The 24,924-nt window shown below is 44.9% G+C and overlaps 1 protein-coding gene and 1 non-coding gene across 3 annotated transcripts; one reads left to right on the top strand and one right to left on the bottom strand.

The window, feature by feature from the left end:
• Nucleotides 1-438: 438 nt before the first annotated feature.
• Nucleotides 439-20,560, bottom strand: TAF12 (TATA-box binding protein associated factor 12). Of its 2 annotated transcripts, XM_069078751.1 has the most exons (7): nucleotides 20,397-20,560; nucleotides 10,580-10,852; nucleotides 9,633-9,884; nucleotides 7,492-7,569; nucleotides 6,350-6,464; nucleotides 1,405-1,493; nucleotides 439-890 (listed from the first exon to the last, which is right to left on the bottom strand). In XM_069078751.1, the coding sequence occupies exons 2-7, from the start codon at nucleotides 10,649-10,651 to the stop codon at nucleotides 855-857; spliced, it is 642 nt and encodes a 213-aa protein (XP_068934852.1). In that variant the 5' UTR covers nucleotides 10,652-10,852; nucleotides 20,397-20,560; the 3' UTR covers nucleotides 439-854. The 2 variants fall into 2 exon arrangements, with proteins under 2 accessions (XP_068934852.1, XP_068934853.1); XM_069078752.1 differs by lacking the exon at nucleotides 10,580-10,852 and having other exon boundaries at nucleotides 20,397-20,558.
• Nucleotides 20,561-24,002: 3,442 nt separating this feature from the next.
• LOC138154641 (U11 spliceosomal RNA) lies at nucleotides 24,003-24,145 on the top strand. Its single transcript, XR_011166649.1, has one exon. It is a non-coding gene; the product is annotated as a U11 spliceosomal RNA (small nuclear RNA).
• The last annotated feature ends 779 nt before the right edge of the window (nucleotides 24,146-24,924 follow it).

Here is a 24,924-nt window from a genome sequence, read left to right as displayed (position 1 = left end):
AGGCCCAGGGATCCATCAGTTCCAGAGAGGTCATGCATTTTGATTGACCAGCCTTTCCCAAGCTGCCTGTGATCTCTCTAGGTAGAGTTGAACAGCTAGCTGTCTGTAGGTCTGATTCTTCCAATTTGGGGTGAGTGGGATGGGAGGATGGGGATGGTGGTCTTCTGCCTATATTACTGCAAGAAGAATTCACTAGGTGATACCAATTTCATTTGGAATAATTGGACCAAAACCATCATCCTGTCCCCACTAGTGATCGGACTGGCTTTTGGACACAATACTGGAAAACTCTAGGAGTAAGTCCTGAGATTGCTAGTTGGAAATTCAACTAAACGAACACTGCCCCCTGCTGTCTACAGAGCTGGCTCCTGTTACCTCCTCATCTCTTCACTCCTTTATCCCCAAAGGGGATACACCAGGACAGGGTACCCTGCACTGTTAGATTAATAACATCTTTATTTTTGAAAAACAAATCAAAGTCATATTCATATAAACACTTACGTTACAAAGTACGGGGAGAGAAGGGAAAGGGGAACCTCTACTGTCGCACCAAACAAGGCCAGGATGCTCTCTGGCCCCTGGACAACCACTTAGGATAAACCACAAATAAAACCTCCTTTGGGCTGAGATACATTGCTCCCTTCTGAGGGCAAGTCAAAGGGAAGGGAACTGGGACCATATAATGGCGAGGTTTTTTGGCAGGTCTCCTCAGTCACTATAGATATTGCTGTACTGTTAATAAAAATATATATGCTTCTCTTTAAAGCATAAAAAAAAATTCCATAGGCGATACTGTGGAGGCCTCTCCGGTGTCTCCAGATGCAGTGCGGTCTTCTTCCTGCCCCTCCCATGGGTTATTTCTTGGTGGTTTTGCGGATCAAGGCCATTCTCTGAAAGAGAAAGAAAGATCACATTCAAGCTACTTATGCGGCAAGAGTGAGGTACAGTGGCCTGTTCACTGGGTAAGAGGAAACCCTGGGCCTGGGAACAAGGTCTCACAGTAGTGAAGACCTGTAGGAGGCCTAGCACATGTTTCTGCAGCTATGGGTCTTACATAAACCTGACGGCACCAACTGGACCATTTCTAACAGACCCCACGGGACACAGGATGGGCTACCCTGCCATGAGGGGCTCCACATCTGCACCAGCCCATCTTGGTGGTTGGGGACTAAAGGACATGAAGACAGCTGCTTTGTCCTCCCTTCTCTTTTTTATTTTTTTGGAGGGGGAGAGCAGGGCAATTAGGGTTAAGTGACTCGCCCAAGGTCACGCGGCTAGTAAGTGTTAAGTGCCTGAGGCTGGATTTGAACTTAGGTCCCTCTGACTCCAGGATCGGTGCCCTGTTCACTGCACCATCTAGCTGACCCTGTCCTCTGTTCTCTTGCTGCCCACCCTGCTCGGTACCTGTTTGTGAGCCTCTGTGGTGCAGGCCTTTTTGTAGGGTCGTATTTCTTCTGAACCAAAACCTGGGATCCACATGTTCCATTGGCGCTCTGGAAGAAAAGAATGCCGAGGTGAGGGTGGAAAGCCTGCGGATGGCAGGACGTCCTGAAACCTAAGCAGGTTAGGGCCTCCTCTTTCATGACTGCTGAGAGGAGGCCAGACTTCTCTAGCCTGCTTGGGTGCCCTGCTGATTCCTCCTGGTCCTCAATCCCCTGTGCATCATTCTCCCATGGCAGGAAGACATAAAATTTGGGTACGTCTCTGACTACTGACTATAGAATTGCAGCTAGAAGGGACAGATGGAAAATACTGGAAATCCCCATGTGTCTACCTTAAGTTTGAGAGGTTCTTTTGATGAACTAATCATGTTAAAGACCCATACACACATCCTTAATCCAGATAGGGGCAAGAAGATTTACTTGTAAGTACCTGCTTCTTGCTCCCTCCCCCACTGCCCCCTAGACAAGGTCATAGCTGCCCATTTTTTTCCACGCCTGTGATGTGCTAGCTCCCCTGGGCTTCATCAAGGACAGCTTGGGGTTTTCCCTGGTAGCTGGGGTTTTAGCTCCTGTGAGCTACTTTGGTTGGGTCCTTGCCAGCCCAAACACTGCTCTCCCTGGCATAGAAAACAAGAGTCAAAGGAGAGCTGGGCATCTTTGTCTTCACTGTCCTTCCTTACCATCTGCTCTACCATGAGCAGTGCTCCCGTCCATTCTGTGATTTTCCTCTTTTTCCCCAATATAGCTTAAAAAATCCTTTTTATTGTCCTTAGTTCTTCTGTATCCATTCAATCACTGAGGCTCACTCCTCCTCACTTTGTCCCTAACCAATTAGTGCTACGTGCTAGGGGGCATACAAAACATGGACAAGGAATGATCCTTGCCTTTATGAGGTTTATGAGAAATTATAAAAGAGATAAATAATTGCTGGAGTGGATGCGGAAAAATAGGTACATTAATGCATTGTTGGCAGAGCTGTAAACTAGTCCAACCATTTTGGAGAACAATTTGGGACTACACCCAGAGGGCTTAAAACTGTGCATACCCTTTGACCCAACAATACTGCTACTAGATCCGTATCCCAAAGTGACCAAAGAAAAGGGAAAAGGACATACATGTACAAAAATATTTACAACAGTTCCTTCTGTGATGGTAAAGAACTGGAAGCTGAGGAGATTATGATTAGGATGAAATACTATTGTGTTATAAGAAATAATAAGCAGCATAGGTTCAGAAAAACATGGGAAGACTTAGGGAAGTGAGCAATGACCAACTATGAAAGACTTAGCTACTCTGACCAATATAACAATCCAGGACAATTCCAAAGGACCCATGCTGAAAAATGCTCTCCATCTCAGAGAAAGAACTGATGAACTCTGAGAGCAAAGTGAAGGACAAAACTTTTTAAAAACTATTTTCTTTGCCCTTTTTTCCCCCAACATGGCTAATACAGAAATGTATTTTGCATGACTGCACACATATAACTGATATATTCCTTGCCTTCTCAATGGATGGGGAAAGGGCAGGAAAGGAAGGAATTTGGAACTCAAATTTTAAAAAACACTAACGTAATTAAATTAAAAAGTGAAAAAAAAGATAAACAATACAAAGTGACATAAAATATGCAAACAAGTATGAGCAAAGCCTATGCAAGGTATGAGGAGCCGTGTGAATTACAACTCTGGGGGCTGGGAAGTCAGAGAAAGTCTTTGTGGAAGGGCTTGAATTCAACACCGAGGTGGAGGTGGGGGGACAGTGACCTGGCCTCCTGCAGCTGTGTCAATTCAAAGCCAGCCTGAGGAGAGAGGGCTGCCAGAGAACCAGGTCTGTAGAGCACCAGGCTGTCTGGTCACGTGCGTAGACTTACTGCGCTGACTTCAGGAGCTCAGGGCCTACTTTTGGATCTTGTTCTGACCAGTAATTTGCACTGGATGCAGGTGCACTTTCATAACAGGATTTGCTTTAGGAAGGTTTTTCCTTTCAAGGCAGCGTGGAACAGCAGAAAGAGCACTGGGCTTTGGGGTCCAAGGATCTGGGTTCAAACCCTACTTCTGTCCCTTACTACCTGTATGACACTGGAAAAGTCACTTGCCCTCTATGAACCTAGGCTTCTTCAGCTATGAAATGAGGGGCTATCAATCAACAAGCATCTGTACAGCACTTCTTTTGTGCCAGGCACTGGGCTAAACATGGGCAAACAAAGACAAGGCAGACAGACAGCCACCAGGGCCCTTCTTCCAGCTCAAAGTCCACAAGCCTGTGGACATGAACTCAATGAAGTGCTGGGTGGTTACAACGCCTAGTATGGCCCCAGCGTCAGCGAACGTGCGATATCTAACAGTTAATAACAGCCGGCACTCCTGTGTCATTTTAAGTGTGCAAAGCACTTCACAATTATTATCTTATTTGATCCTCACAGCAAACTTCCCAGATGAGGAAACGGAGGCAGACAGCGGTTAAGTGGCTTGACCGAGGTCCCACAGTTAACTCACTCACATGGACCTTTCGGATCCTAGCACATATGATAAATGCTCACACTGACGTAAGCTTTTCAGGATTTTGTTATCGTTCCGTTGTCTTTAGGTGTCTGACTCTTCCTGACCTCAACTGAGATTTTCTTGGCAAATACTGGAGTGGTCTGCAGTTTCCTTCTCCAGTTAATTTTACAGATGAGGAAACTGGGGCAAATAGGGCTAAACAACATGCCCAGGGTCACACAGTTATTGTGTCTGAGGCCTCTGGGCCTGGCTTGGCTCTATCCACTGTGCCACTTCGATGCCTGTTTTTAGTATTTACAAAATGCTTTTTCCACATCTCTGTGGGATAGTTTAAAACTATTATCACGCCCATGTTACAGATGAGAAAACAAATGTAACCCTGGTGAAAATGCCCCTCCCACACAGATGTGGCCATAGAGAAGCTGGTTGTTGAGAAGGGATGTGGGGCTGGGGATGCTGCTTGTGGGCACACATCACTTAGAGTTCCCCAGGATTTGGAGGCTTTTGACCTTGAAGGAATTTCCTTCTGGGAAAGGGCAGGCAGAAGAGCCTGGTGGAGAAAAAGAGAAGGAAGGAGCGAAGTCTGGGTGCACGCCTTGAAGTAGGCTTTCAGCCCCTCACTAACTCAGGCAGAGAGCAGCAGGAGAGAGCAGACTGGGAGTGGAGGCCAGGTGCTGACCAGACCAAGGTGCCTGGAGCAGAGAGACATGCAGAAAAAGTGGGACCAGGCAGAGGAACAGAAATCGTCTCCTGCTGAAACCAGGGACTTGTGTGGCTGGTGAAATGACTGATGTCCAGTGTATTAATGTAAACCACAAGAGAGCATAATGAAGTGTCTGCTCTAGGCTAGTCTCTGGGCCTTGGGCTTCTTCCTCTATAAAAAGAAAGGATGGGATTACATGGTCTCTTAGGTCCCTTTCCACCTTCCATACTCTAGAATTCTATGAACTAATTTCTTGAAATCCCTGACACTGCATTAGTGAAGCATTTATATGTACTGCACCACCTAGCTGCTGAATGAATAAGAAATGGTTTTAATATTTAATAGGATAACTTCTAGAAAATAAATAGGTCTACCTGTAGTTTGAAGTTCTAGGTGCTTGGGACTGGGTAGGAGGAACAAAACAAAACTTTGGCATGATTCACTTACAAAAATTCTTGGATTAGGGTCAGGGTTCCTAAATGAGAACAGCTCATGCCAGTTTTTAATTCCTATCACTGACTTAAACAGGACTTTTTCAGACGTGGGCTTTTGTGTAAATCAAGTACACTTCAGCAGGCATGGGGTGGGGGGTGGGACATGACTGCTTGGCAAAGAGAAGAGCACTACTACTTGCTGCTGTTACTGAAGCTTAAAGAAGGCACCTCCCACACCTCCACCCACAGGGACTTTCTCCTGCTCAGCCTTGGCCTAGGGGCCATACTGTGTGAATTACTTGCTTCTGGGTCTCTAAAGTCACTCCTTTCAGCCAGTTTTTTTTAAACAGCTAAAAACAGTTGTGATGATGATTATTATTTTCATGTGTCCTATCTCTCTAGCAACAAAGCAAGCTGATGAAGGCTGAGATGGTGACCTTTGGCACAGGGTAGGCTTTGAAGGACCTTCACACTTAGGCCTCAATATCCCACTTTGCACAGCCTCCACTCTAACCAAAATGACTCCTTGCCAAGCTCTGAAAATGCTCTGTGCACATCCAAATATTTGCTCAAATATCTTTCCCTTTGGTCCCTAATCCACCAGCTCCTACCGCCTTGAGGAAACCTTTCCTGATCCTCCCACTCCAAATGATACCTTCCTCTTCGGACCAAAGCTCTGAGCTGGACCTTCCCATTATAGCTGGTGCTATGGCTATTTAAGCAGATGTCAGTTCACTTATGAGAGCACAAACTCCCAGAGGGCAGGCCTATGTCTTCTTCATAGGCTCTAGGGCTAGAAGGACCAATCCACTCTTTGGTTTTACAAGAAATAAGACCTTGAGAGCTTAATTGCCCTGCTCAAGATGACCCAGGTGACAAATGATGGAGCTAGGGCCAGACTCAGGTCTTAAGGGACTCTCCATCCAGTGACCTCCCTCCATACTGAGCCAGCTGGATCATAACTCTGTTAAGTCTTAAGCACCAGTTAACAGCTCCATTTTACAAATGAGGAAACTGGGGCTCAGAGAGGTTCCCTCACCCCCAGCTAGTAAATATCAGAGTCAGGACTTGAATTCAGGTCTTCCAACCCAAGAACCAGGGGATGTACTTTCTTCTCTTGGCTGTTTCTCCCAGGGGAATTTGGGGCTTCTTTCCTCCCATACCCTTTCGATGTTGAACCACATCACGGTGTCTCAAGCCATTGTCCTGGCATTCCCAGGCCTTCTCGTCACAGATCTGCAGCAGCTACTCCAGAGCATGCTCATCACTCACCTAAATGCAGCTGGACATCTTTGACCTCTAAAGTGTTAGATTTTCGATGCCGGGCTAGTTGGCACGCTGCTGTCACTACACTCTCGATGAAGTCATCAGCAATCTGTAGTAGCATCTGGAGGGATGGCAGGAAAACAGGCCACAATTGAGCTCTGGCTTAAACCCCAGTGGCAGATGGGTGACTGGCAGGAACAGTTGCCTGAGTCAGACAGGATTCCTGTTAGCAGGGGGTGGGGCCATGGCCTGACCAGGCCTTTACTCTGCTATTCTCATGAGCCAATGGGGGTGAATGGCATTTGCTGAACTACTTGTGCCCCCAACTCTACCCTCTTTGGATGCCCACCAGTTTTCATCCACTCCTGGGTCTGCTGTTCCCCATCTGGTGGAGGAATAGACTAATACCTGATCAGGTACTGCACACATATATAAGTCCAAGAAAAGTACTGTGAGGGTGAGTCACCATGAAGGCTATACAGCTAGTCAAAATTCAATTGGGAAACAAATACTGGTCAGCCTGGTTGTCTGGAGTCATGCTCAATTACTAACTGCCTCACTAGTCACCTGGATTTCCCCTGGTGTCATGCTTCAGCCTGGAAACAAAGGGCAAAGATGACAGCAGTCTCCATGCTCAGCCTGGAGGCTCTAAGTCTGGCTTATTTCATTTCCACACATTCTATGTGATCAGCTTCGCTCACCACAGGAGGGCACCCTCCCCTCCAGCTCTTCTGGCCCCTACCTCTCGGTCATTCTCTCCTGTGGATCTCCTACTGGGTACCATTTAAAAGAGAGGAAAACATGGTATAATGAAAGGATCAGGAGGCAGAGGATGGGAATTTGAAACCTGATTCTGTTACTTAATACTTTGGTGACCTTGGTGGAAAAACTGCTTTTCTCTGGGCTTTAATTTCTTCAAATGCCAAAGAGGTTGGGGGTAAATCTTGGCTCATTCTAAGGAAAAACTCTTATCAATTACAGCTGCTGTGTGAAATAGGGAGCTGTTTCATCACTGGGGGAAAGCCTGGATAACCACCTATCAGGGGTACAAGAGAAGGAATTCTCAGATGGGGTCGAAGGGCTGGATGAGACCTGACAGGTATGGCCGTACTCAAGGCTGCTCACCCCACCTGCACCCCTTTCCCTACCTCTTCCACGTCTTCATCCAGTTGTTCGTTGGGATCTACTTCTCTAACCAGGTCCTGTAATTTCTTCTTGGTCAAAACCTAGTGAAGAGGGAGAATTCTTAGCCATGCTTTAGGTAAATGAATAAACAGGTCAATTTGTGATGAGAGTTAAACACATGGTTAATATAAATTCTGCCCTTTAGCTGTCTGCCCAGCAATACAAAGGCTCCAAGGTAAACCTCCATACACAGGACCTTGGTGAGACACCTCCAGCTGTCAGAACCAACTCAAACAGCTTCTGAGGAGCACCGGGCTCTGGCAGGAGCACACCTGAGGAAGAGCAGGTAGAAAGGAGAGTAAAGCCTTTGCACACTTGGAGAAATGTTAAACCAGGAAGGTGTGAAGATTCTGAGAAGTTGGGGACTGCAGAAATGCCCAAGGACAGCCCACCCTCCAAAGACAAAGGCACCTAGGAACCATCTAAATGCTGCTTGCTGCCCTCCACTGGCCCCACAGCCACCTCCTGGCTTTGTAGACCAGGGGGAGGTTTATAGTTAAACCTGACCTTTTATTCCCTGCACAAAGGGCTTTCTTTCTGAGCTGCCCTTCAGATCAATGATCCTGCCCTTCTCCCAGTCATGCAGACTGGAAACTCTGGGGATCTCATCTTTGATTCATCTGCTCTATTTTCTCATTTCAAATTACTAAATTCTACTGATTCTTCCTTCAAAATGTGTTTCAGATTTGTCCCTCCATTAGATGCTGCTCCCTTGATTCCTGCCTCACACCTGGGTTAACTAGAATACTTTCCCACTCTTCAACCCATTCTATCCACCAGGGGTATCAAACTTGGAATTCCTCAAACTCCCAGTGCAGCAGAACAAGATTAAGATGCAACTGGAAACATTTAACAAAATAAGTAAAAATTCAATTCAACAGTGGAAGGAATGCTGGACCTGGAGATAAAGAACTGTTCATATCCGGACTCAGGTGCCTACCACTTATGACCTTAGGACCCCAAGTAACCTCTCTGGATCCCAATTTGCTCATCTATAAAATAGGGAAGCTAGACTAGATGATGTCAGAGGGCCTTTTCACTCTAAATCTACAACCCTGTCCACCTCCTCTGGGGCAGCTGGGTGGCTCAGTGGCTAGAGTGCTGAGCCTGGAGTCAGAAAGACCTGAGTTCAAATCCTGCCTCAGATGTTTTATTTACAAAAGCCAAGTCACTTAACCTCTGTTTGCCTTAGTGTCCCCAACTGTAAAATGGGGATAATAATGACATCCACCTTGTAAGGTTCAAATGAGACAACCGTAAAAATGTGCTCAGTGTGGTGCCTGCCACACAGCAGGGCCTGTGTGAATGCTTCTTCCCAGCCCTTCCTTTTCCAGGTTTACTTCTCAAGACTACCTCTGACTCCCCCTCCCTTCCAGTCAAGTCAGCCTATTTGTTTTCTGCCCATGACATTGTGCCTTCGTACAGACTGTGCCCCGTGACTAGAAAATCCTCCCTCCTCATCCCCCGCTCTCACTCAAGCTCAGCCTCAGGACCCTCTCTTCAGATCCCCACAGCTGCTCCAGCTCTTCCCCTTCTCCCAAATCATTCGGTACCTAATCTGTGTATAAGTTATAGGCTCTTAAGCTCCTTGAGGATGAGGGCTACCCTGTTTCTGTATCCCTAGTGCCTAACATACTCTCCCTTTTGTGGTCTGGACCTTTAATTTCATTTGTGTAAAGACTTGTTTCCCATAAGACACTTATTCCACCAATGCTCATGGGCAACTATTCTGCCATTCATAGTTTTAGAGCGGTGACTTGTCCAGGGTAACACAGCTGGAGTGTCAGAGGCAGCACTTAACCCCAGCTGGTGCTGACCAAGGCCAGCCCTCTCTCTATCTACTACACACTTCTGCCTCTCATTTGTCACATAGGAGGTGCTTAATTATAGCCAATCAGGTCTAAGAACAGTGGCTGGGTTGGAGAAAATATGTAACTAAATGGAGAAGGCTATAGCTCACTGTGCTCAAATATCCTTATCCTATTCTTTCCTAGTAATTTACCCCAAAGCTTGTGTCCATTCCCTTTATCACAGAGAAATAAGAATATAGAGCACAACATTCACCAAAGCTCCCAGAAGCCCATGATAAAAGGACAACTGATACCTGATTGCTTTCTGGACTAAGACGCCCCCCTGCCCCTGGGGGGCCTGGCATCTTTCCCACTGTGGTACTATTGGCCATAGACCCCTGAGGCGGGGTGCTAGAAGGTTCTGGTTTTATGGATGAAAAGTTGGAGAGGTTGATCAGGGCTGAGGGGCCAAACTGGTTCATAATCTGCCGGGCTTTGGCCTTCAGTTCATGGAGCTTGTCAAGGTCCTGCTTTTTTTTGGGATTGTGGGGACCGAGGCCAATCAACTGGGGAAAGAAAACATAAAAATATATTTCAGAAGCATCAGTAACAAAAGGTGGACATTGAAAAAAACTGCACGTTTGCTAGATTTTTCAGAACCTGAGTTTATCTGAAATAGTCACAAGTTGAGACCTTTGATTATAAAAATGGAGATAGAAACTAATGCATAGCTTTTACGTGACATCTGGAAACCATCTCTCCTTTACCGCCTATCTGAAATAGTCTTCAGAACAGGAAGAAGGCAAATGGATCAAAGAATCATATATAGACATTGACTGGAAAGAGTAAGATATTTCTGAGGTTTATATGAAAACAGAATAGTTGGTAAAGACATAGGATCATTTGGGAAAAAAATGTGTATTAAATCCAAACAACCAAAAAGAAACTCCACATATACACCATCACCACCTCTGCAGATAGCAGCAGGGCCCAATGATTCAGAAATTAGTAATCCATGTTAACTAACATACCATATCATGCACTCACACTCAATGCAGTTACGTCCAACAAGCACAAAGCTTAACAATTTTAAGAGTAAGTTATCTTTTATCATCAAGAGCAATTTAGGTTTTTGTTGTTAATCTTTAAGGTGCCAGATCAGCCTTTTAAAAATGGCCCTGAGCCTGTTAGCATGACAAGATGGTGCACACTCAAAAACTTTGGCCACAGAGGCCATGGTCACATTAATCAGCTTACTTACAGCTATCTGAGTGTCTAGATCTTTAATTACATCAGCAACCGCTGTGAGCCCGGTGAAAGGAGGAGCAGCCATTGCCTAAATCTTTCTGAAAGCAAACAACTGGCACCAAATGCCCCCTCCTCCTATGTCAGAACTCAGGCTGTCAGGTCTTAGCCAGAGGGAGGGGAGGCAGTGGAGGCTGCTTGTCCTTACTGAGCACCCAGAAAAAACGGCCCACTTGGCCACACGACGCCAGGATTACTAAGGCTTGCTGCCAGGGGTGCCCACCAGCTCCTGGAAGGGTAAATGTCTATTGTTAGGAATGAGCTCAGAGCAGATGAAACTGACAGCAGCCTACCAATAGGTGGGGATGTGCTGTCTAGCTGTACAACCACAGGATCTTGGGGCTGGGATCAATATCAGACCAATCCTTTCAGAACTTTGGCAAACCCTTAGGAGTGTGTGTTTATGTATGTATGTGTGTGTACACACACACACACACCTCTGTGTCCTTTCCCTGACCACAACTTTAATGTGTCCCTTTTTAAAGAATGCATTCTGCTGTCTCAACTCTCAGCACCTGCTTCCTATGGACTGCTAATGATGACTGTTTCCATACAGGCAGGTGCTGCTGCTTCCCTGTAGCAGTGGGCTCACGGGGGCTATGCCAGTGGAAAGGCTACCCGAATAGGCCCCATGATGCACTATGTGTCTGTCGGCTGTCCAAGGACCAGTCTTGTCCAAATGTGAATTGGATGAGATAGCCTCTAAGGAGCCTTCCCACTCTGAGATTTTTTTTAACCACAACAACTCATGAAGACTGTACAAACAGGTAGAGAGGTTGTAATCTGTGTTGCTGAGATACATAGTCTGAGGTAGTAAAGTAATAATAAAGAAGCGTTTTATAAAAAGCTATTAATTGGCCAGAGAACCAATGGAGATCGACGTAGACATGCTTCTTTTAAACTCTACTGACTCCATGACAAACGCCATAGGTACTTGAAAGATCCTTTTTAGAGAAAAAAGCCAGTGTTTTCTTTCTGATTCTAGGCTCATGTTTCAAACACTTAGATGAAGCTATGTGTGTCAGTACAAAAAAATGAAATTTGTTACATATTTTTTCTTTAATAGATTCCATCATGACAAGATTTGACCTGCATATAAATCGTGGATGACAAACACAGTATACAACATGAACAAATCAAACAAAGATTTGTTCTGTGAAGTTTGGCAACATCTTCAACTACCTTTACAAATCTTGTCAAAGTTACCTCCAAATTTACCATGCACCCATTTTCTCTTTTCATCAGCACTAACTTTATGTACATATTAAATCTGCAAAAGACAATCAATGAATTTCTTATAAAATGTTTCACTTTCTCTTCTATTTTTTTCATTATTCATATTTTAATTATTTCTTGATCTCTTATAATTTAGCTAGCTTCACTCTGCCCAATTCTAATTTTCAAGGTGTTGTTTTCTTCCTAAAGATTCTGGCTCTCCTATTCTTTTTTTTTTTTTAAAGCAACTGGGGTTAAGTAACTTGCTCAAGGTTACACGGCCAGTTATTTCTGGGTGTGGTGCTAAGTATTAGAGCCCGGATTTGATCCCAAGTCATCCCAACTCTGGGGCCGGTGCTCTTACTCACTGTGCCACCTGGCCGCCCCTTGGCTCTCCTCTTCTAATTGGTTGACTTTCCTTTCATACCCTTGTTTTTCTTGGATTATTCTTTCTTTTTTTTTTTTTTTTAAGTTTTTCCTCCATCTCTGTCATTTGATTTTTAAAGTCTTAAAAAATCTTCTTTGGGGGGGTCCAGGTAGCACAGCGAGTAAGAGCTCCGGCTCCAGGGTCAGGATGACCTGGAGATCGAATCCCGGGCTCAGACACTTAGCACCCATGCAGAAAAACCTGGCCGTGTAACCTTGAGCAAGTTACTTAACCCCAATTTCTTTAAAAAAAAAAAAATCTTCTTTGAATTCTTTTTGGGCAGGTGTCCATTTTATGTTACTCTTTGTGGGTTTCTTCAATATGCTCCTCTGAAGATGAACCCTGGTCATCTCTATTCCCATAACAGCTTTCTATGACTGGATTCTTTCTCCTTTACCTGTGCATTTTTTTTGTGGTAATAGCTTAATTTTTGTAATCACCTCTAGCCCTGGGGCATGGGAAATGGTGTCTCTTGCCTCAGATCTTCAGTTCTTCCCTCTAGCCTGGAGTTAAAGCCAAACTTCCCACCTCCTGTAAGTGCCCACAGCCAGGGGCTTTCTACCCCACTGCCTCTGCACTCACTGGGCATGTGCTGGCTCCTTCTTGCCCCTGCTGCTCTCTGCAGCACAGCTGGGTTTGGCGTTCTTTATCAGCAGAGATTCCCTCAATCCTCCTGGTCTCAAATGCCCAACTCCCCTCACCATCCTGAGGTAGAAGTTGCAGTGGCTGGGGCCGAGGCAGTCTCTCAAACCAACTAACCCCAGGACTTGTTGCTTGTGGTTAAAACAGAATCTAGACTTGGAGGGGCTTACTCTTCACCCAGACCAAACCTCATCTGTGATTTTTCTTCGGATCTTTTCAAATTATCCCAGGAGGACCCAGGTAATGCCCCTATTCTTATTTATCTCCACCCACACTTCGTTCACCCTAAGGTGCTATTTTAACTCTTTTGTGAAGGAAAATCTTGAGAGCTTGGAATTTTCTGACCTACTCTATCATCTTCCCAGAATCCTCCCGAAAATCAATGAATTTCAAACTTCTTAGCTGAGTCTTCTGAGATTCCGATAATGTGGACTCTTTACATTCTTTTTTTTTGGGGGGGGAGGGCAATTGTGGTTAAGTGACTTGCCCAAGATCACACGGCTAGTTTTTGTGTTGTGTCTGAGGCTGGATTTGAACTCAGGTCCTCCTGACTCCAGGAACGGTGCTCTATTCACTGAGACACCTAGCCGCCAGCCTCTTTACGTTCTTAAAGAGCCACCCTGTACATTCCATCTCTTTGTTTCCCATTTTGTTGTCCTTCAGAAGAATGCCAAGAAGCCACAACCAGTTTGGCAAACTTCAATTTCCTTGCTGAAGGTAAGAGTCTTAAGGATATTTTACCCAAAAATTAATGATATTTCTTCTTCTTCTAATGATGATGATAAAGATAGCTTCTATGTTGCTGATCCTGAAGACATCCTCAAACACGGGATAATATGAGCATTTCTTTGAATATCTCCTTTTTTATGCTTCAAATGTCACAATGGCAGAAAAATAGATGGGCTGGTCACAGAACAAAAGTGAAAGACACTGATGGACAGCCTGCATGCTCCACTGGTATCCACAGAAAGTCAAGAAAACACCAAGGTCCTACCGACTGGATGGAGCCCCCCATTGGGGATTCATGGGAGGGTTAGTGTGACAAGATGGGCAAAAACGGATGAGTTGCAATCTGCTTGATGGAGAGAATTGTCTATATTTAAAAGATCCCAGATCTGATGTAATATTTATGGATACATTATCTCTTTACTGAACTGTAAGGTCCTTGAGGTAGGAACCACATCTTTTCTATTTTTTCATTCCTCTACATTCCCCACCCCCAAAAGAAGGACTGACAGGGCATCACATGAATGTAGGAGCCCATGCCAGGGGGAGATGTGGAAGGACTACAGGGAAAGAGAGAATATAGAAATCAGAGAATTATACACATATCTGTGTCCAGAAAGGATCCCAGCAGTCATCTAATCCAATCCTCTTACTGAACTATGAAGCATTTATAGAGGACAAATGACCTGTCCAACATCAAAGAGGTATAAATGGCAAAGCTAGGTTTTAAGATTGGGAGTCACAAAAGAAAGTGGAAGAGGAAACAGAAAGGACCAGTTTCATTTAGTCCTTGAGAGAGGTCCAAAGGGAAAAAAGTCAGCATGGCAAGAAGTTGTGGGCACCATGAGTCATGTGCTTTACAGGGAATATGGGATCTAGCCAGAGGGAGGGATGGCTTGATGCTCTCCACAAAGAATTTTCCTGATTCCACTGTGGTTTTTGTTGTTGGGTTAACTAAAATCTGTCCTATAATGCCAAGGGGTATTAAGGACTATTAGAAAAACATAGACCAGCTGGAGTGATGGTACATGCTTGTAATCCCTGCTTCTAGGGGAGGCTGAGGCTAGTGGATCCCTTGAGTTTGGGAATGCTGAGCTGTAGTATCTTAGTGCCAAATGGGTGTCCACATTAAGTCAGGCATTAATATAGTGAACCCCACAGAGGGTGGGGCCACCAGGCTGTCTAAGGAGATTCCATTGGCTCAGGTCTGAAACTGAACAAATCAAACTTGCATGTAAATCAGCTGTGGAGCCAGACTCATGAGTGGCCACTATGCTTCTGGCCTGGGCAAGATAGAAGATCCGTTAGGACAGGGGTTAGGAAAAGAGGGAAGGGAAGATAAAGAGCAAACATTAATATTCTCAAGTGAGAACCTGGGAAGGGGTAAAGTGAGTCACAAAGCTTGTTGAGAGCAATTAATCAATTGGTCAATAAGCATTTATTAGGTGCCTACTATGATCCAGGCATTGTTCGAATACCTGGGGATACAAAGAAAGGCCAAAAAAAGTCACTGATCTCAAGGATCCTACAGTCTAATGTGAGAAAACATGCAAATTATGTACAAACAAGATCTAGACAGGGTACACTGGGATCGGTCTCTGAAGGAAGACACTAAGTTTAAGGATGACTAAGAAGCTTTTCAGCAGAGATCTGAAGACAAAGAAGTAAATAAGTAGGGCTAGGGAGGTGGAACATTCAGAACATGAGGGACAGACAGGGAAAATATTTAGAGACAGGAGATGGATTTAGAGACATTAGGAAACAGTCATAAGGCCAGTGTCTCTGGTGCAGGGAGAGAAGGATAAGAAGACTGGAGGGAGGACAGGGCTAGGTTACAGAGGGCTTTGAACACCAAAGAGAGTAATTTATATTCAACCCTTGAGCCAACAGGGAGCCACTGGAGTTTACCGAATAAGGGTCAGACCTGCATTTTAGGAAGATCAATTTGAGAGATGAGTATAAGATGCATTGGAACGGGGAGAAACTAAAGGTATGGGGATCAAATAGGAGGCTACTGCAGCAGTCGAGGGGTGAGGTGATAAAGGCAGGCACCATGATGGTAGAAGTGTCAGAATTAAAAATGAGGCATATACTGAAGATGTTATCAAAGTAGAAGTGACAAGTTTTGAAAACTGATTGGATATGGGAGATGCGGGGTCTCAGCTGCCAGCCTGGGGTAGCCAGGCTGTATCCTTGACAGTAAAAATTAAATTAAAAGAGGAGAAGGTGTGGGAAGAAAGATAATGACTTCAGTTTTAGACATTTTATCTTTTAAGAAAGGATATCCAGTTTGAGATGTCCACAAGGCAGCAGGAGATGAAAGGCTGGAGACTGGTAGAAAGTTAAGGGCTGGACTTGTACATCTAAGAATCATCTATGTAGAGATAATGTTTGAAACTCTGGGAACCTAGATGATGAGGTGACCAAGTGAAATAGTACAGAGGGAAAAGAGGGCCCAGGACAGAGCCTTGATGTTCCTCTATGGTTAGCGGGCGTAGCATGGATGAAGATCCAGCAAAGGAGAAAGCAAAGCATAGCTAGGATAGAGAGTATTACCAAAATCTCAAAAACAGTGTCAAAGGCTGAAGAGAGGTCAAGAAGGATGAGGACAGAAAAGGCTAGTAGACTTGGTGATTCAAAGATCATGAATGACTCTGGAGAGAACAGTTTTGCTTGAATGATGAGGCTGGAAGCCTGATTGCAGAGAGCCTCGAAAGGAAAAGGAAACAGCGGTACCTATTGCAGTCGGCCTTCTTGAGGTTAGCCACCAAAGGAAGGAAAGAGATGAGATGGTAGCTAGCAAGGATGGAGGGACCAAGTGAGAGTTTTCTGAGGATGGAAGAGTCCTGAGGTTCGGAGGCAGCAGGGAAGAAAACAATAAACGGTGTTACAGGAATGTAAATTTTTAAGATCTTCCCTGCCCCTAGCTTAAGTCCACCTGGAGCCAGGGGTGGGAGGCTTGTTTTTCAGGAATGCCCACACCTTGGTGCTTTGTGATTGGGCAGTGGGTCAAGAGGGCTGTGACATTCTCTGACCCAGGAGAAGGCTATATAAGCCCTGATGGGAGGCTTTGTTTTGGGGCTCACTTTGAGAAGTGTTGTGTGATTTGACCACATGAGACTCTGGGCAGCCGTTGAGAGCCCCCCAGCTTTGAAAACCCAGATGTTGATGCTTCCCTCTCTGGAAATTGTGATTTGGTATGGATGTAATGGTTGGACAGTCGGAGGCCTGTCTGCTTGAAATGTTTCTGTCTGTATACTCTGAAGTTCAGGGTGCTGACCTTTTTCCCCTGCAGTAGGTAAATGATATGTTTAATTGATTAAAGCAAGATTGTTAACCCATTTTGAGTTGCTTTCCTTTAGAAAAGCAGATCTAAGATCCTGTGTTGGCAGTCACCCTGGGGATGCTGGGGTGCTTGCTGATACACAGGGAGAGACTGAAGATTAGTGAGAGAGTAGAGATGATAGAGAGGGCAATCAGAATCACTTCTGTATGTAGAGAGGTTTGTTTTGGAAAGGAGAAGGCCACTTCATGTGAAACAGGGGCGAAGGAGGAGACAGCAGTAGTAGGCGTCTGAGTGAAATGAGAGAAATAAGTGAGGGAATAGGAGGGAGCTCTTGGTGGCCTCATTTTTTTTTCAATGCAATATAAGGCAATATTCTCAGTTTAAGGGAGACAGAACTAAGGAAAGTTTGAGGGGTGAAAAGGTGTGGAAAAAGTAATCATAATAGTAAAAAGAAATGTTAATTTAAGGGACTGAAGCCCATATAACACACAGGTAACACATATAATATTGTACATTATCACTGTTTGTATCTTAGACCATGAGCTGAGGATAGGGACTATGTTTTAGCTAATGCTCTACAAATAAGAAAGCTTTAATAAATGCTTGTTGCTGTTACTGCCACTTTAAAACTATAAATTTTCAGGGTTTGGATCAAGAGGGATTTAAAGTCTTTTAGAAAATATATATATATATGAAATGTGTATATACATTTAATATATTACACATACATATACACACAAATTTTATTTTATTGATAAGTACAGGGATTAAATTATATGAAGAACATTTAAAAAAAAAGAACATGCAAGTTCCAACAAAACAGGATCGTAAATGGCTACACCTGTGTTTATAACTGTTTGTTATTTAATGACAATCCCACTCTATAATGTATATATTGACATAAACATAAATTCCTTGTTTTCCCCATTTCTTCTGATTTCCTTTACTATATGTATAACATCAATTTGTTGTCCTTGTTGACTTAATTACATGGTTGTTGTCAATGAATACTCTTTGGTTCTGTTTTCTTCCCTTTACATGATTTCATTTTCAGTCTTCCCATACTTTTTAAAGTACTTTCTTGTAATCTAGATTAAATTCATTTCCCCAGAGTCACAATTTGAGTCTGCCAGGAATAAAGTATTTAAGAAAAGGTTTGTTTTTGTCAGTCAATCAATAAACATTTATTATGTATTTTCTACATGCCAGGTACTGTGCTAAATGCTGGGTAAGAGAAAGATAAAAGACAGTCCCTGCCCTCAAGGAGCTCACAATCTAAAGGGGGAGACAATGTACAAACAAGTCTGAACAAACAAGCTGTATACAGCATAATTTGGACATAATCAACAGAAGGAAGGCACTAGAATTGAGGGGGATCGGGAGAGATTTCCTAGAGAAAGTAGGAATTTAGCTGAGAACTAAAGGAAATGAGGAGGGAGAGAATTCCATGAATGGGGAACAGCCAGAGAAAATATCTGGAGCTGAGAGATGGAGTGTCTTGTTTGTGGAAGAGCAAGGAGGCCAGTGATACTGGACCAAAGAATATACAGAGGAGGGGATATGTGGAAGATATAAGAAGACTGTACAAGGCAGGGGACAGGTCATGAAGGGCTTTGAACATCATATTGATCTTGTAGATGACAGCCACTGGAGTTTACTGAGTAGGGAAGTGACACCTTCAGACCTGTGCTTTAGGAAGATCACTTTGACAGATGAATGGAAGATGGACTGGCATGGGGAGAGACTTATGATGTAAAACATTTGTATGTGGATAGGTAGACACATATATAGGTATATACACACATATGTACACACATATACAGTACATGCATACACAATTATTGAGGAAAGATGAACAAAATTATGGCAAATGAATATAATGAAATATAATTGCATCTTATGTAATTACAAATATGAAGAAATCAGAGAAACATGTAAAGTTACATAAGGTGTTATAAACTGAAGTAAACAGTCAAAATAATATTCAGTGCCTACAACAATGTAAATGTAACAAACAGTAAGGCAACAAACCACACATCACAAAATAAATGGTATCATATTGTAATCAAAGTTAAGTTGACCTTTTCTGCAAATGATCAGTAAACCTCAAAAGCAGGAAATGAAATGCACTGTAATAAGAGCTAGCATTTATAAAGCACTTTAGAGTTTGAAAAAAAAAGGCTTTACATGTGTTAACTCATTTGCTCCGAAGAACAACCCTGTAGGTGTTATCATCATGCCCAGTTTAAATGTGGGAAAACAGAGGTTGCCGATGTTAAGTGACTTACCCTGGGTCACACAAACAGAGGAAGCTGGTCTTACTCCAAGCCAGTTCCTTCTCCCCTCTCCAGCAGACCCCCCAGCCCCACTCTTCTAACTCCTTCCTGGCCAGACCCCAACCCCCTTTCCTAAGTTTAAGTGTTTGAGACTGGGTCAGTACTCTTTTAAGGGAAAGGTGGGTGTGTGTGTGTGTGTGTTCCTATCTTTATATATCTATTGTGTCAAAATGTAATTTTAGTTTTAGTATTTTATAAGATTCTAGAACACACCTTGCACTTTTGGGGGTTGTCTCACATTGATCTCTCCACCTAGAATGTTTTCTCTCTCATCTCCAAACCAGAACAATCAAAGACCGGTTGACACAACACCTCCACGGACACTTCTCCCTCCCTCATTCCCTGCCTAAACCTTTGAGCTGCCTGCCCTTCCTAAAGCATCCATGGCTTCAGCTGCTTCACGGCACGTCTGTGTGCACGTCTTCTATCCCCTACAAATTAAAAAGTTCCTTCAGAGGCGGGATTGCCTTGTTTATGTATTTGTACCCCACAATAACTGACTGTCAGAGGGAGGAGGTGGGGCGGCAGGACGCGTCTCTCCACAGCTGCTCCTCTGGCAGCTAAGACCCCATGCACTTTTTCTTATTCTAAGTCTTTGCTGTCTCAAAGGAGAAGGAAAACTATCTGAATTCGGCACAAACAGAGGAAGCTGGTCTTAGAGGGTTTGGACGAACTAGACTGCCTCCAAGCCAGTCCCTTCTCCCCTCCCCAGCAGACCCCAGCCCCACTCTTCTAACTCCTTCCCGGCCAGACCCCAACCCCCTTTCCTAAATCCAAGCCCGGTCTGACACGCCCCACCCCCTCGCTGATCCTTTCTCCCCATCAGGACCAGTCTCTCCCGCAGACAAGGTTCCCCCCTCAACGTCAAACCTAGCCTTTCCCTGACTCCCATGGCCCCCCCGGCCACACCCCCTACCCACCGTAGCCGGTCCTCCCCAGACACAGCAGACGCAGCCCCTCAATCTCCTCGGACCCAAGCTTTCCCAACGGGGGTCCTGCCCAGGTGGACGCAGCCACCCCTTCCTTCCCCCCTCCCACCTCTCAGCACACTGCCCGGCACACAGCAGGCGCTGGAGAAACGACTGGCTGACGGACCCCCGCCGACGCGCCGCCCCCGTTTCTAGCCGGGCCCCGCACTCACCCACAGCCAAGTCTTATCTGTCCATGATCTCCGGGCTCCCAGCCGGCACAAACTTGCACTCTCAATTGCCGGGTCCGACTGTGCTTCCTTCAGCGACTACTTCCGGCAACCACTCTCCCCGCCTCGTGATCCGGAAGCCCAAAGCTGCTTCCGGGCGGGCGGGTCTTATGCGCGCAGGGCCGAGAGGAGCCCGCCCCCGGCCCCACGTGATCGGTGCCGTGCGCACGCGCGTATTTTATACGCTACGGTCCCGTGCTGCTCTCGCCTCACCAGCTGCAGCGTCCTGAGGGTTTGGGCCCTCGGTCCTCGCTGCCATCGGCGCAGCGCTCTGGCTTCGGGGGCAGAGCGAGCCTGTGGAGGGTGCACTGGGAGCCGGCTGGAGGCCCCCTGCCCCCTCCTACCTAAATTCATTCATTAATTCAATTCAACTCAGCAAACACTAAGCGCCTTCGTTGTAGCCCGCACTGTGCCTGAGCACTGAGAGTGCAGAAAAGAAAGACAGCCCCTGCCCTCAAGGAGCTTACGGCATCTTGGGGGAGGACAGCTCGTTCCTGCATTCTGAATGAAGCCTTCCAGCCTCCCTGCCCCTGCCCTTCTGCTGGTCCGGGGGTGCTCCAGGAGCCTGTTTGCCCCGCTTCGGTGTCTCCGAAGTTACTTCTGTTAATTGTATGCATGCGTCCCGTTAGTGCCTTCCCTTCGTGGCCCCTTCCCACCGCTGTAGCTTTTTTACATTCTTACAGCTCCTTTCCACACATACTCCACAATGCTGCCTTGATGTTCTTAGGTATGACAGTACATCTCCCACCTCTGTGCCTTTGCCCTGGCTGTGGCTCCATGCCTAGAACACTCTCCTTCCCCGCTCAGACTCTTAGAATTCCTGGTTTCCTTTAAGACTTAGCTCCAATTCCTCCAGGAGGCCCTTCCTGGTCCTCCGCAGGGGCAAGTGACAAATCATCTAATACCCTTCCTTCCACTGGGTATTTCTCTATGCGAGTCCCCCACTAACTCCTCTTAGAATCTGAGCTGCTTTGGGCAGAGACTGTTTTTGCTTTTCCTTGGTATACCTAGCTTAATAATTGGTTAATTGATCGGATTTTCTTCTCCGTGCAAATATGGGAGCCTTAAAAGCTCCTGGAAGGTAGGAATTGTTTTGTCTCCAACTCCCTGGCACTCAGCACAGAGGCTGCCTGGCTGGCATACAGTAGGTATTTAACAAATATTTGTTGAAGTAAACAGGAGTGCTGACTTTGTGGAATTTGTGAAGAGTCCCAAGTGGAAGTGGTCAAGGGAGAGAAGTATAGTGATTGGGCACCACAGTTACTGCCTGACGCAACTTCCTTAAGGAGTTAGTGCTGGGAGAGATGACACTGAGCTGGGTTCTAGGGCTGGCTGTCCCACTGGTGTCAAAGGCCTTTGGGCTACTGGGTGAACCATACTGACTTCATCTTGTGACTCAATTCTGAAGCTAGCTTAGTTCCCTTTCTATTTAATAGTTCTAGCCCAATTTCTGTCTTGTGAGAAAACTATCGCATTGTTTGAACCCAGTCCTGCTTGGCTGGGAAACTGGACCACTACCTGTTGCTTAGAGACCCTTAACTAAGGACCTAGGTTATGCTGACAAGAGTCAGCTCCAAAGACTGATGAAAGAAGTATGCTCACAATTATACATCTCAAGCAACCCATAAGTCTTATCTGAGAACTGACCCCATACTAATCAGTTATGGTTTCCATGTTCCTTAATCACACCTGTTCACTTTCTCCCTCCTGACATGGAAAGTCCCTAATCTTTCCTCCAACTAGAAATCAGATCACCTAATTTTGTATTCTGGCTGTTTTCTTTTAATTAATTGGTCTTACTTGATTAATTTATTTTAATGCATTTGGTGTCCATTGCCAAAGCTGAGGGGCTTGGTCCCAATTTGTTGGGCTACTGGCATGTGGTGCTTTATAAATTCAATAAGCTTGGAAGCTCCAACCTTTGACTCGTCAGTCATTTTATCTTTCACCTGCCATACCAAGAAATGCAAGCACACTGGTGTTCTCAGTTTAGTTAAGTAACAGTCACTGGATTAAGGGAGACATTTTTTGGCCCAAGGTTGGTGCCAACCAGTTTATTCTCCAGTAAAATGGAAAATCTGTCATTTCTCTCAATTGATGTGAGGCCCGAAAGACACTGTGCTTTGCCAGTGCTGACCTTTGCAAATTCTAAACCTCAATTTTCTCATCTGTAAAATGGAGTTAATAATTACAGCCTTCAAACCCATGGTAGCTCTTCAGAATAATGGGCAAGTGCATTAGTTGGACTATTTAAAAAATTCTGTATATATCCTTTTATTTATTTGTTTATTTATGTATTTATTTATTTTTGCCTTTTGGAGGGCAATTGGGGTTAACTTGCCTACGGTTACGGGGCTAGTTTTTTTGTGTGGGTGTTCAGTGTCAGAGGCCAGAACCGGTGGGGGACGGTGCTTTTACTCACTGCGCCATCTAGCCTCCCTTTATCCTTTTATTCTTACGCACTTGATTTTAAAGAAAGCTTTTAGATATTTTTTTGTTATTTATATCACTTTTATTTATATATAAAACACATTTAATATACTGCTGTTAATATATTAGAAATTAGATGAGATATAATTTACATTTACGTTATTCAGATTAAAGACTGTGATTTTGAATTACATTTGACAAAAGAATTATATATTATTCATATTTGCTATTCAGATTCGCTAAAGACTGTGAGAAGTTTAAAAAAGAGTGATAGTAAGAGGCTACTCTCTTTCCATCCTTCACATCTATTCCAAATGCCCTCTAACAAATCTTTCCGCAAAGCTGCCCACCAATTATCAGTCATCGCCTGGACTCAAGGCTTGTACAGACTGGTAGTTAAGAAGAGGCTGGAAGACCTCGCTGGGAGCCGGGAGTCCCGGTCAGCCAAGTTGTTAACAAGCATACATTAAGCACCTACTCTATGACCGGCAGAACGCTAAGCAGAGGGAATGCAACGAAACAATTATCTATGTGAAAGCTATAGACAGTAAATTAGGGACAACCAACGGAGGGAAGGCACCGGTAGTCAAGGATATCGGGAAGGGCTTCTTGCAGGTGGCGTTTTAAGCCGGGGCTAGAAGGCAGCCGGGGACCCGGGTTCAAACTTAGGGCAGGCTTGCCATATGAGAGGTCTATCTCACCTCTTGGGTTGCTCTTCAGCCAATCGCAGGAGAGGGAGCTGGACCACAGAGTTCCTTCCAGGACTCGCGAAAAGCAGCGCCCAAATCAGAAGCCCTCGGATTCAGACCCAGCCTACCCTCTTCTCGCACCGGTGACTCCGCCCTGAAAGATCCGCACCCGCTCTGTCCCACAGCTCGGCCAGCCCCTGACTTCCCAGAAGGATCAGCGCGTCTATTTGCATACCAGTCCTTGTCTTCAAAAGAGGGTTGGGGGGAAACTTCGTTCCAAATCCCCTCGAAACTGAATCCACGAACATTTAGAGGAAAGACTATACTCCACAGACTGAGAAGCGGCGGAAAGAAGCTCTAGGAATGACTCACTCTTACTGTAGAATGTATCGCTCTGTATCGCTGCCGTAGTCCCGATAACGCTCGCGTTAAAAAGGGCTTCTGTCGTGCATGGCACACGTCGAGCGGCGGGGGTATCCTCAGTCGTTTTTCGTGCGGAATCGACATCAAGAGATTTCGGAAGCACAATTTTTGTTACCTGGGCAGCTGGTGATCGTTGGTCCTGGCGCCCTTTTAACTATTTAAAAGAAAAGGCAATGGCCATTAAGTTGTTATTAGTCATCATTGTGTGCTCCACGTACTACTCCTGAAACACGTACACATACCTTAGTCATTGGGCCTTTTAACTTAATTGTGAATTTCAGAAAAGAGAGTTCACCTGGATATTTCCCAAAGCAATTAAGTCGCAGAAGCCAGTCTTCCATTTCAATTCTTTCTCTGCTGAGTTGCTTGTGTTCCGCTTTTTTTTAAAAGTCTCGTTGATAATCAATAAGCGCTTTTCACGTTGTTTCTTTAACAAGCGTTTTCCTCCCATTTCCACTATCCACCTGCTACTGAGAAGAAAAGGAAAAGCCCTTGTGACAAGGTGCATAATCAAGCAAACAAATTCTCACCCTAGCCGTATTGAAAATCTCAGCTTATTCTACATACTGAGTTCATCACCAGTCTATCAAGACGTGGTTAATTACTGCAGCCCAGTTAGAGTTCTTAAATTTTTAAAAATTGTTTATAAGCCTTTATTGAGCTCTTGCTACCAGGTGCCAAGCTCTGCGCTGAGCGTTTGTCGCCAACTGTGAAGGTTTCCTCTGTCCACACGGTGGTGCTAGTGAGCAACGAAATAGGCAAAGAGTCAAGGGTGAAGAAACTGCTATCCCCTTCATTGGTGAATCTTGATTTCTGTGATGATTTTTCTTGTTTACAAAAGGTTTTATGAAACTCTGTGATACAAATAGAAAGAATAGCTTTCTCCTGTTTAAAACATGAGGAAATTTGTCATTGAATACTATAAAGGT

This window comes from Petaurus breviceps, unplaced genomic scaffold, assembly GCF_028583685.1.
Source record: "Petaurus breviceps papuanus isolate PSGF00001 unplaced genomic scaffold, PetGlider_PUasm1.0 91041, whole genome shotgun sequence".
Classification (NCBI taxonomy): Eukaryota; Metazoa; Chordata; class Mammalia; order Diprotodontia; family Petauridae; genus Petaurus; species Petaurus breviceps.
The sequence above is the reverse complement of the archived record's forward strand: the minus strand, read 5'-3'. Positions and strand labels throughout refer to the sequence as shown.

Excerpts from the sequence above, each read along its gene's own strand:
- TAF12 (XM_069078751.1), bottom strand. The coding sequence starts at position 10,651 with ATGGCTGCTCCTCCTTTCACCGGGCTCACAGCGGTTGCTGATGTAATT. Across the intron at positions 7,570-9,632 it reads TTAGTCCAGAAAGCAATCAG|GTTTTGACCAAGAAGAAATT; the intron begins GTATCAGTTGTC and ends CCTCTTCACTAG. Across the intron at positions 1,494-6,349 it reads AGATGTCCAGCTGCATTTAG|AGCGCCAATGGAACATGTGG; the intron begins GTGAGTGATGAG and ends CTTTTCTTCCAG.